At 44.3% G+C, this 12,307-nt stretch overlaps 1 protein-coding gene across 4 annotated transcripts in view; it reads left to right on the forward strand.

Annotated features, from left to right (window-relative positions):
* CDH4 (cadherin 4) overlaps positions 1-12,307 on the forward strand; it is a 455,155-nt gene that overhangs the window by 289,700 nt on the left and 153,148 nt on the right. For all 4 annotated transcript variants that reach the window (XM_074604741.1, XM_074604743.1, XM_074604744.1 and 1 more), the window contains one exon: positions 132-308. In XM_074604741.1, coding sequence (XP_074460842.1) covers positions 132-308 — 177 coding nt within the window. The remainder of the gene's footprint in view (positions 1-131; positions 309-12,307) is intronic.

Consider the following 12,307-nt stretch of genomic DNA (forward strand, 5'->3'; position numbering starts at 1 on the left):
ATATCATGTTAATAACAATTATTTTCACAGTTACACGTGACCATTTGCATGCAGGGAAGCGCTGCTGTTGGGGGAGGTCCTAAGAAGCGAGGAAGAAACTAACTGGTTGTGCTTTCTTGTTTCCAAAACAGCCAAAAGGAAGGAAGACGGTGCCCGGGGAACTGGCGCAGCAGCAAAGCGACACGCTGCTCCCGTGGCGCCAGCATCAGAGCGCCAACGGCCTGCGGCGGCAAAAGCGAGACTGGGTCATCCCGCCCATCAACGTGCCCGAAAACTCCAGAGGACCCTTCCCGCAGCAGCTGGTCCGAGTAAGTTAAAAAAGAAATAGAAATAATAATAATGATGATGGTAATCTTGCCGTGGGTCTAGTGAAGTGGTAGGTGTGGTCCAGGCTCATGGCACGGGAGGTCTGGCTCGAAGCACAGGCTCTCTGCTCCTCCTCCCTCATGCAAGAAAAGTTGCCTTTTACACACTGCCGAAACGCGTCTTTTCCAAAGCGTCTTGCCCCAGATTTCCCTCCTCCAGCTGAACGGCAGCCTAATCGCCTCCTTCCAGCCAGTCCCTCAAGAGACGCTGGCATTGCTGCCAAGATGGCACTTTGCCCACGCTCTCATCCAGAAAACGGCTGCAGGTGTAAAGCTGGGCTTGGTGACACCCAGCGACGAGGGGGTGAGCGTCCTTCCCTGCCTTCGCAGAGCCGGAGTGCAGATGCGTGGCGGGGCTGGAGGAGGTTGGCTGCCTGCCGCCGCTGCAGATGGATCCCTCATCCTCTCTGTGTTGCTAGTTTCTTTCCTTACAAGGATGATCTCTGAGATCAGGTTTACCCGTGTGGTTTTCTGCAGTGATTACTGGATGACAGGAAGAGAAAAAGAAGGGAAAAGGGGCCTTTGACAGACACATTTGGTTGATACATTAATGCTGTCGATAAGCGTTAGCAAAATACAAACACACGTTGCCGTTGCTCTTGCGGCTGCTGGTTTCAGTTTTTGGAGCGGTAGAAAGATTAGCTGCAAAAAAAAGAATTCCCTGGCAGACTTTTTCAACTCTTCCCTTGGAAGAAAATGGCGACAATTATAAAATTTTAGAAGTTATTTTGAGCACCAGTGGTGTCTCATTGGCATCCCTTCTCAGGAAGTTCACCGAGTCGTCTTGAAACAGTGCCTGGATTCAAATGAGTTGTCCTCATTACCTGTCTCACACTGATTAGCTGACACTCGTCTGCACAGCCCGTGTCTGGGAGGAAGGAAGGAGCTTGATGAGTCCTTTAGAAGTTCAGGTGAACTTTGCAACGACTCACGCAATGACTGAAGGTGCATGTTCCCAACTCACCAAGTATTGGGTAAACCTGAATTGTTGGTGTGCTTTCTTTGTGCAATTAGGGAATAAAAAAGGAGCAGGTGGCAAATGTTTTTATGTCTGTCCTGGAAAAACAGGGCAGGAAGCCAAGGAGTCTGTGTGTGGTCAGCAGTGGTGGGTGCGGAGTGGCCCATTAATGTGTTGTCCTACTAAGCCGAAGAAATGTCTGAAGAGGAGAATAACCTGTTGTGTCAAAAATATCTTCCTAAATCAGATTAATAATTTAGATTAATTCTTGATTTCCTGTGAAAAGTAAGCAGAGTGCTTGCAAAATGAACTTACGCCCCATCCCACTCCCTGCTGATTTCTTTTGAGCTTTGACTAGACAGCGAGAGGGCAGCTTGGCACCAGCTTACCATGGCAAATTTGGGGATTTATAAGGACTGAAATCTCGGTGGCACTTTTTCCCCCTACAGTCTGGAGATGAAACAAAAGGACTCAAGGATGCAAAACTCCAGTATTAATGAAAGTGACAAATAATAAATTTTATATAGGTACAGAAGAATTGATATTCATCACTGAAACTACCAGTAACCTTGGAAAGATAACCTAGCTGATGGAAACAGAGCTCCCGGATTTTCAGCGATCTATTCCATTGCAGCTTTTAAATACAGACGCTAGAGGAAACACTGAAAATGAAGTAAAAAATGGGGTGGAAAGAAAGAAATGGCTTACAAAGGGCTGCTTTCCTTTGCACCTGACGTACAGAAAGTATCATAATGGCAGAGAAGATGGTACAAAGAGTGCAGCTTGATTAAGTGTGAGACCCCTGATGTTTCAAGCTTGGGTTGAGTTTCTGCTCATCTGCAGCGTCTGGCCCCTTTGCTGGCCCTGAACGTGAAGCTTGGGTGGTTCCTCACAGGGGTTACAGCTTCCCCTGTTAGACGTTGCTCTTTAGTTATCCAGAATAGGACAAACCAACATCTTCGAAGACCAGCACTATCTGATTATTTCCATCCACATAGTCTTCAGATCGCCCTGGAGCGTTCTGCTGTCTCCTAGATCTAGGTAGCAGTTTTGATCTGATTTCCCATGCTTTTGCTTACTGGGCGCCGAGTATTTTGTGTCCATCTGCTCACAAACTGGAGCTAGGAGTGCACATGTGAAGTTGCAGCTCAGATGCCATTTGTACGGACAGAAGTCTGTCACAGTTGTCTCGGCTACTTTATAGAAAGCGCCCAAACCTAACGCTAGTTCCTGGACACTGAACTTTTTTTGGTCCAGACAGCCCTGCTAGAGCTTGCATTTTATAGGTATAACTAATGGAAACCAGTCCCTCCATTATGCTGTCTTTGGTTCTGGTTACCTCCAAGGAGAGGAAGGGATGGCATAGAAAATCTGGATATTAAAAACCAGAAAGCCCTACCAGAAGTACATTTTCGTAGTACCACTTGCTGTTTGCGTTTTTATAGGTCAGACTAATTTGAAATGCATAGGCAAATCTTTCGGGTTCCCTCCTACTCCTGCTTCCTATTGTGAAGGTAAAAATTCCATTTTATGGAAGTTGATTAGTTACTTGTCAGTATTTTTAGCGAGGCTGTGCCTGAATGAAGTTTAAATCGTAGCAAAGGTGAATGCAGCTTGATGGGAGCCACGTACCTCAAAATGCAGCCCTATCTGGTTCAGCTGGGATCAACTATAATTCTCTGCTCATTAAACCATTTCATTCTGATAAAATACATTAAATTAAAAAGTTTTTAGAAAAAAAGAAAAAAGGAAGACGTCACGAAATTATCCCTGCCAAAAAAGCCCTCTGTTAATTACAGGGTTTTTTCTTTCAAAGGCACATCCGTGTCTGTTCATATGCATCAGCCACACTCACTAGGAAATGTATTTCAGAAAAATAATATGTAAAAAATAATAATAGGAATTTGTGATTAGTTTTGGCTGTGGAAATAAACATCTGACATGTATAAGCTAAAAATAATTTTTGTTGGTACAAAAAATGTTTTGCAAATTCTGGTTTTGTCTTTGAGCTGAGAAAACAGTTATCAAATTTTATTGATATATGATTATTTATTCTGCAAACATTTATGAAAATCTTGGGTTTGATTTGCTTGTGCTTCATTTCCACCTTTGTATTAGGAATAATATTTTACATGCTGTGAAATATTTTACTGTAGTGAGGATAATTTCCTTACTAATTGTCAGGTACTCTCATTATTGTAACTATGAGGTCCCTAAAAATGCCTATTAAAAATACAAAAACAATATGAAATCCCGCTCCTTCTCCAAGCAAATGACTCATGCAGGCACACTGATCAACTAAGATAATATACTAAATAGTTGTGCCCTTGCTGAGTACCATCTATTTTCTCACTGACTCATCCTTTCTAGCTTCACGTGTAGCTAATTCTTAATTATCTATTATCTAATTATCTGTTAACTAATCTTGTATTTCATCCTCTTTTGAACTTCAAAAAGTATCGCAGTCTTGGATCCACATGCAAGTCTCCAGCTTCTTCTAACGGGGATCTCGAGTCAGTTTTCAAGGCTGAAGCATTGGCCTGTCTCACTGGGCTGCATGAAAATCGTTCACTTAAAAGACCAAGTGTCTTGTGCAGGACCCCTTTGGTCATGGGGTGCTTAAATAGCGGGCCCCTCTGTCAACCAGCGCAACCGTATTCACCTTTATGAATGCTACAAACTTCCAACTTTTGTCTCCAGGACCTTTCCAGAGCCCTTATGAGCCCCCTGTCTCCACCTTGATCTGCATAGGCCCTAATTTTTCCAGCTTGCCTTTATTAAACTTGGAACTGAAAAATGGGGTATTTGTCCATTAGATCTCTTCCGATAAACAACTTGTTCGTCCTCATTACACCAGCATGAAAATCCACTGAGGATGACCGAGACAGGATCTTGGTGCTCTTGCGAGCTGCCTTGATTGCGTGCTACAGGCACAGCATGCTCTCTCGTATCCGAGCGCTGGTAATCTCAGACACAAGAATACTAGAAATAATCTAATGTGTATAACAGGGAGTAAGAGGGAAGGATGCATTTTATGTAAATTTAATCAGAAAGTCCTGAAGTGGCTTGGAAAGTTGGTGGAATATAACATACCTGAAGACTCTTGTGCTGCTTCTTAGTAGAGGTGTCCTTGATTGGTTGGGTTTCGTGCGGCACGGTGCATGGTAATGGGTCAGAGAGCTCTTCTTAGTGCGTGGACTCGTGGGTGGGTTTAGCACGTCTTAAGCTATCCGGTGAAACTGGATACTTACTATGAAAAAAGCTGATAGGACACAGGAGCTGCGCAGCCTGTTTGTGTGCCGTAGCCCCTCCTGGTGCAGGAAGTAGGTGCGGGGAAACAGTTCACCAGAAGTCTAAAATCCTGGTGTTGGAGATACACACGAGATGCTGAGCTGTGCAATCCCTGCCGGCTTGGACTATCAGCCCTCAATTTTGCCGTTTCCTCTGCTCGTCATGGCTATTGCCGCATGTGCCTTTGCACTGTGTTAAATAGTTTTACTGTAGGAAATCCCTCATGCCCCCTCTCTCAGCCACGTTGCTTACTGCTGTGAAATTGGCAGTTCAGGATCCATTAACTCCCAGATGCAAGACAGATGGCATCTGTCTGTGGTGAGAGAAGGTTTGTCGAGAAAAGGCCTTGCAAACACTTCCCAAAGGACATCAGACCTTACTTTTCCTGAGAGAGACACGGACAGCCTTGATTACAAACAGGCCTAGGTCTTCCCTGCTCTTCTTGGGAACAGTTGTTTCTTTTGCCTTACCAACCACAAAAAAAACCCCATAATTGCTAGTTCTGGCTCTCAGTACATCTCCTCTTTGGTACCCCTGTGAGCATCACCAGCTGAAATTCCAAAATTAGGTGATTTGGTCTCTATTGTGACAGTCAGAGAGGAATGAGATGGAGCGAGCCTGGAGGGTGGAGAGGAAACGGGACGTTGTGCGTGCTGAGTTGCTCTGTGGAGGCACAGCCCTTCTTGGAAAGCTGGTTAAAGGATGTAGACTGCAACAGCTCTTGACTGTGATTTCATGCCGCAAACCAGCCTGACACCAAAGGGAGAAAGATTAGCAGGAAAATGGTTCATTAGGCGTTGGTGCTGCCATGGTCTTGGCGCTGGTATTCATCTGTGCGTGTGTTGCCAAACCAGGACTCGGCACACTGGGAATGAACGAGGAGAGGGAACTAGGACACTCTGCTGCTTTCTTGACACGTCCGTTTGAAATGTCTTACAAACATGCAGTTTAGAGCAGGTTCCTAAACTTATACCACACTGTGTAAATTCCTCACACTACACTCCTTTGTTTGCCCTCTCCCTGGCGTGTGGAGATGTCACTCTCAATCCCCAGCACTTCACAGAAATAGCAGGACGGATCCTGATGTAAACTCATGTGTCCCTGCCAAAGCTGGTGGGGCTGCACCAGCATGTACCGGTTGGGAATCTGGGTCGGAGAAAGCAGATGCCCAGTGCTTTATGGGCTTTACATGCACACGCACATACAGCGTTATGGATTGAAAAGTGCAGCTACAGCATAAATGCTCCATTTGAAATTCTCCTACAACAGCATTCAAGCCTATACTGTAATTATACATATTGTATTTCCTTGTATTCAGACCCATGGGGAATTTATATTGTCCTTGCTAAAGCCAGAGGGACTGAAGGAAAGCAGTCATTTAATGATTCAGCTGTCTTGGGCTCTATGATTTAATCAATCATATGAAAGAAATTTTTAGATTCTTTGTGTTTAGAGTTCTCTTGTCTGAGCAGAAAATGTTCCCTTTTTGAATTGCTTTAATAGCTGTATTTATGCAGCTGAAAGTTCCTTAAGAAATGAAAGTAAAATCAAATTGCTGAGAATGCCTAGATAATTTATCGGAGAATATTCAATTAGAATATATTAATATTTTAGATTTCCATCATTAATTTAATATTCAGAGATTTAATTTAGTCGTTGAATTGCTGTAGTGCCATGCGTGGGTAGATTGTTAGGCTGAGTGCTTAAAACACCTGCCACAAATGGGTGAATCTCACTTTGATTCCCGAGAGCACAAACGCCTTTCTACTGACAGAAGTCTTGCAGCAAAAACTCAGACACTAAATCCTGCCTGCGCTCTGCATTTTTCCATAATTGCAGAATGGAATAATACAACCTCCTAGCAGAAATAAATGCAAGAGCTTTATTTATTTATGCATTCAAATCCAGACTGAGGGGGAATTCGGTGCTTCGTGGTTCTGAGTTTGTCGGTGTATTACTGAAGAATTTCATTTTGCCAGCCCTTACCTACTGAAGGAGAACCATCCTAAGCGAGGTTGGGATTTTGAGGTGATTGACACTTTGCAGACAAATATGAAGGGCTCCCATTGCCCACTTCAGCTAAAAATACCGCCCTTGAGATTTTGCCATTTTCCAGGATGCTTTGGGAGTAGTAACATGAGTGGAAAAAAGCCCCACTAAATAATAAAAAACCACGAAATCGCAAAATGTCATGTGACTTGGAAGTGATAAATTTCCATCAAATATAGTCCCAGTTGCATGAAAGAAATGGAACCAATTTTTAATTTCCCACACAACATGAAAAGACATTCGCAGAAGCCGTTGGCAGCAACGAGACTGCTCCCGCTCTGACAAAATTTCAGCAGTCTCAAAATTCATTGATAATATTTCTGATTTTTTTCAGATTTAAGCAGAATCTCAGGATGTTACTTTTTTGCTTTATAGTATGGGTTAAAGTCAGGTCGGGGTCCAGGTGCTGTCATTAGAGGATCAGTGTTTGTGCTTAGCACCTGGTGTCTTAACACTTATATCCATGCACATGGATAATTACCTACTGCTGGTACAAATCCTGGTCAGATTTGTGCTAATACGTTCCTAGAAAGGAGGGCCATCGTGTAGCTACCAATTTTGCAGGCATGAAAAATGGAGAAGTTATGAAGAACAGAGGACAGCGAAAATCTGGGCTGCAGTGGTTTAAACCGAGAGGGTACCGGGGTAACAGACCTTTGGTCTGACCTCACGTCCAGTGTTTTAAGCTGGTTTGCAGTCATTCAGCGTCCCCGGGGAGCAATGGGCTGGGATATACTAGCAGGTATCTGTGACCCTACACCAACTGCTACTTGTTAAATAAAAATTGTAAGTTAGAGCCGTACGATCTTTGCTTAGGCATTTTTCTGTACAGGATCTGATCTTTTCAACCTCTTTGTGTAAGCGAGGATTGTCTTTCTTTCACAAATAAGAAACCAAGGCAGAAAAGATGAGTGGCTTTGTTCAAGACCACAGAGCTGTTGCCATGGCCATGAGCAGCGCTCTCCAGTTATCGGCATCTGGGCCTGTCCTTGGGTTATTTGAAGAATCTCATAATGGACTCGGGTGTTATCAAGTATTCAGAAGCCTTTTGCTGATGGTTATATTCCGTCACCTCATTTCATGTCCGAGTTCAGCTGCTGCATCTGTGCATCGGGTCTGCTAACGTACAGGCTTGTTTTTACCGTGATTCGAAGGTCCTTGTCCGCCACCATCCAGGGACCACGCAGCAGCTCCTTTTCTCTGCTGGGTCTCGGGTGATTCCTCCACCACCACCGCCCCCTTCCAGCCCTTGCCTTTTCGCTCCTGCTCCAGGTTCACCTCGGGAGCAGGCAATGTAGGAAGCACAGAAGGATAAGTACCCCTCGCCTTCAACTGTCGTACCAGGCACACTGCAAAATAGTTCATCGATCACTCCAAAGAGTATTTAGCTTAATACCCCATTGCACATATTGCAACATATCATTACATCCCCATCCTCTCCAGAAAGTGAGATAACTGTAATAGCCGCTCAGTATGGCTGTCATTATGTGCAGAGGCAAAGGCAGGAAGGCATAGTCAGAGCTAATGTACACAGCTCGTGAAAGCTATTGAAAATCTGTAAAGACAGAGAGTACACAAAAACAGTGGGTTAATTTGCTAAGAAAAAAGCTTTGGTTTCGCTCATGCCTTCTCCAAAGAAAAATAGTAATAATGAAAAAAGCTGAGACACGAACAGAGACAAAGAACTTGCAATCTGCCTCTTTGCTGCAGTAGTTCATTATTTAACACTCATCACCCACATTAGTAATAGGTTACTGTGGGATTTGGCTTCCTTGATGAGTTGAAATGGAGTCCTGAAGACAGAGTGCCGCTGTGTGGGTGTGAGTTTGGATTTGCAGAATGATGGTGCAGATATAACCTTGACAGCTAGGCTGTTGCTGAAATTCACTGTATCAGGCTGGAACGAGATAGGAAGCAAAAAACCCATCCACGCTTTTTCTTTCCTTACTGTTGCATATGTTCTTGCTAGTCTGCGCCGCTGAAAAATTAAATTCAGCACCCTGGAATTTTGGATGTCAGCTTTTAAGATTTTAGGGAATTTACTCTTGGGCTAAAATTAAGCCTTCAGTGCTGCAGTTAATTGTTTTATTTATAACAGCTGAGATTTTCAGTGATTAAGGTGTCACCATCTAAATCCTTTCTCCTCTGTCTGTAATGCAGACTGAGGAGAGGCGTAAGCCATGGTTAGATGGTGGGGCAGCAAGCAGGGGGTGCGCAGCAGTTACCACAGTGTCATTAAAGGCCCCATTTCCTTGCAGTTTGTTCTTTCCCATAGCCCTTACCATATTTTTAATAAATATCATATTTTTAATAACATTCATATTTGTTGCTAATTTCCTTAATTTAAAGGACATTTTCCTCCTATCTGAACAGTTAGACAACTAAAAAACAAACAAACAAAACCTTGGATTACATTAAGGGAAACATTTTGCCCAAGGCAGTTTGGGTATCTGCAGATGGTACTGAACATTTTGGCCCTTGTTCAGTCGAGATTTTAAGTACGTGCCTAAATTTGAGCCTTTAAGTAGCTCCAGTGGCTCTTCTGAGTCTATTCAGTGACTGGAGACTGGAAGAGGACAGGAGTAGTGCCTCAGTGGATTAAGACCAAGCATTCAGCATTATGCAGTACCAACCTCTTTGGCCATGCTTATAGTTTTTCTTAGATTCCTGATTTTATTTGCATTTCTCTGCGTGTACTGCAAGCACACAGAGACCACGCTTCCAGACGCACACACCCCCCGAAGCCTCTGCGTGTGTCACGCAGGCATGTTCCTTCTTCCCTAACAGACTCCAAGCCAGAAGCCTGCCCTGAAAAGCCAGCCGGTCGACCTTGGTTTTGTATATTTGACACTAAGTAAAATGAGCTGAATTTCTCTTGGCTCTGTGAATCAAAAGAGACTCAGGCATCCCCTGAAAGGGCAGGGTGGGCTCCTCCTTTAGGAGGGATGGGGTTTGGCCACAGGTGCGGGAGGTTTTGTCTTCACCCCAGAGAATGAGGTGCGCTGGGCTGCAGCTGCCCCGGCTGTGGGCACTCTGTGGAAGAAGCCTCTGGGAAGAGCAGGGGCTGTTCCTGCTTCGTAGAATCATAGAATCGCCTAGGTTGGAAGGGACCTTCATTACGGGTGAGGGAGACATGCTGGAGAAGGGCTTCGAGGTGAGTGACTTCTGGGAGCGTGGCGCCGGGGAAGCTAAAGGGAGCTGCTCTGAGCAAAGCTCAAGTGTCCTGCGTGAAAGAGAGCGAGCTAGCAAGAGTGGAAATGAGGATTTGGTGCAGCTTGTGGTGTCATTTCATACTGATGGAGGGTGCTGAGTGTGGGCCCGGCTCGGCCAGGCCCCATGTGGGTTGTGCTTCGTCACCCGTGGGCTCCTGGAGGGTGAGAGGCAGCGGGAGACGGCCCTGGGGATGGGGAGGCGTGGGGGCTGCGGTGCCCGGGAGATGGTGCTTTAGGAAAAAAACCTTCATCCAACACGTGTAAGGGGTCCCTTCCCTGCCTCAGGTCTCTGCGTGGCTTCTGGGAGGTGTATATGTGTGTGTATATATATATGCATATATATGAGATGTAGCTGGATAAAAAGTCATGCAGAGTATTTGGCCTTGGCATAAAAAACCACCTGGGCCTGGCCTCCCCTTGCAAAGCTTTGCCTGAAGAATCCCGCTTTGGGGATGGGCTGTTGGAGACCAGGACTAAGCCTCTATCACTCAAGTTATAAACCCCTAAACCGAAAAGTTTCTAGTGGAAATATTAACAGACCCTTAAATGCCGTAGTGCTGGCAGGCGTCGCGGGGACAGTTCACCTCCCCGACTCCTTTTTTAACTCGTGATCTCCGCTCATTTTAATCAAAACATTACATGACCTGAGGAGGTTTTTGCATCTGTGCTTGGGTTCCTAGCCCTTCCAGGTTGTTTTGCAGTTGACTTATTTGTTTGATTTGTGCTTCAAGGCTCTGTGAGCTATAACATTTATTTAAGTAAATAAGCTCATTTTATTGTCATTAAAAGCAAGGTAGTTTAAGGAAGGAGAAAGGCCGTGTGGGCGTGTTGTTTCTGTCCAAGCAATGAAAGGTGCACGCGGTGTTGTGGAAAGGTTGGACGCAGGGCCCGTGGTTTGCCCCCGTAGAGGAACGGGCAGTGCGTGGTCTCCAGCCCCCTCTGCTAATGAAACCCCCCGGGGGAAGAGGTGGAGCTCCGGCGCCCCCCGTTACTACAGGACTACGAAAAATTCAGTGGAAATGGCCAATTTGCTGTATTTCCAAGCCACTGTGGCAAGCGTGGCAGCTAAAAGGCTGTGTTTCTGACCGCAGTGTAACCTGTTGGAGTTATTTCGGAAGTAACGTCACTGGAAGGGAGCATATTAGTAGAGAGGGGGAAAGAAATTAAGATGAAGAATCTGCACTAAAAAGTGTTGCTGATTAAGCCATGTCCCTCTGAAAGGGATTTCTGTGAGTTGGAAAACAAATGTTTGGCCAGCTTACATGTTCAATGGTGCGGTTTGCAGTGAAGTGATGACACAATTTACTTACCAGTAAATGGCATTCAACTGCCTCTAACAAAAAGAAATTAGGGTGGAAGAATCAGACATCATCAGAGCATAAATCTTTTACAGAAGATTATAGCAGTTATTTATTATTTGAAAGCAAAGAATTGAGAAGCAAGGTGGCAGTTTTCTTTCAGTGATGGGAAATGCACCCTCTAATGTCTCCATGGAAAAAAGAAAATGCTGCACCAAAGCATTCGCATTCAGCTTGATGGCAAAAGCACTATTCGTTAGCATCTGTTTTTGCAGGGAAACTCCTGTTAAGAGAGGAATTTAAATATCGGAGGAAGTATTTCCAACAACTGTCTGGGTTTACCGAATATTTTTCAGACAGTGTTATGTTTATGGCGCAGATTTTTGTATGCTAAAGGAAAAGGCAATTCAAAATTTATGTACCAGCTGCTGTGTCTTTAGAGCACCTAAGGGACAGAATGACACAACATATATGTATTTCTGAAGTTGTTAAAAGAAAAAAAAACTTTGTTATTCCTTTTGAACCATAACCCGTGGTATCTGCAAGTATTAAAACGTTTTCTTATAACTTTTTAATTAGACACGAATACAAAATTTAACATTCAGGTATAACACGCTATTAGGAAATCAGCTCTTTTTCTTCTCTTTCTGTATCTATCCAGTTGTTAAATGTCCCCCTCCCTTCTTTTTTTTCTTAACCTCTTGTTCTTAATGAGACTTCCTCCTTCTCCCCATGACTCTTTATGTAAGCAACCTTAGCTCTTGATTAATCAGTAATTAGGGAAGGAGTCATACTGATTTCAAGTCCCCAGTATCACACTCTCCAGCTGAAATTCAAAACTAAAATCTAAAGGAAAGCCATAATGTCAATATTATGCTATGTCTAACCATATGATGACAAAATCACATCAGAGTCAGACCAGGCAACATCTGTTTATACAGGCACAAAGCTGTCCCGCTTGATACCGGGTGTAATGTCATCGTAATTCTCTCCCGTGGCTGCTCTCCGCCCGCATTCCCCGTTGGTGCCTGCCTTTGTCCTGATCAGCATTCAATATTTCGCCTTAAAGTTTACTACGTCCTCTGTCATCTTATCTGACACGTACTGTTTCACTGCACTTCATGTTTGCTGAGC

The sequence above is a fragment of the Larus michahellis genome, chromosome 12, assembly GCF_964199755.1.
Source record: "Larus michahellis chromosome 12, bLarMic1.1, whole genome shotgun sequence".
Lineage (NCBI taxonomy): Eukaryota > Metazoa > Chordata > Aves > Charadriiformes > Laridae > Larus > Larus michahellis.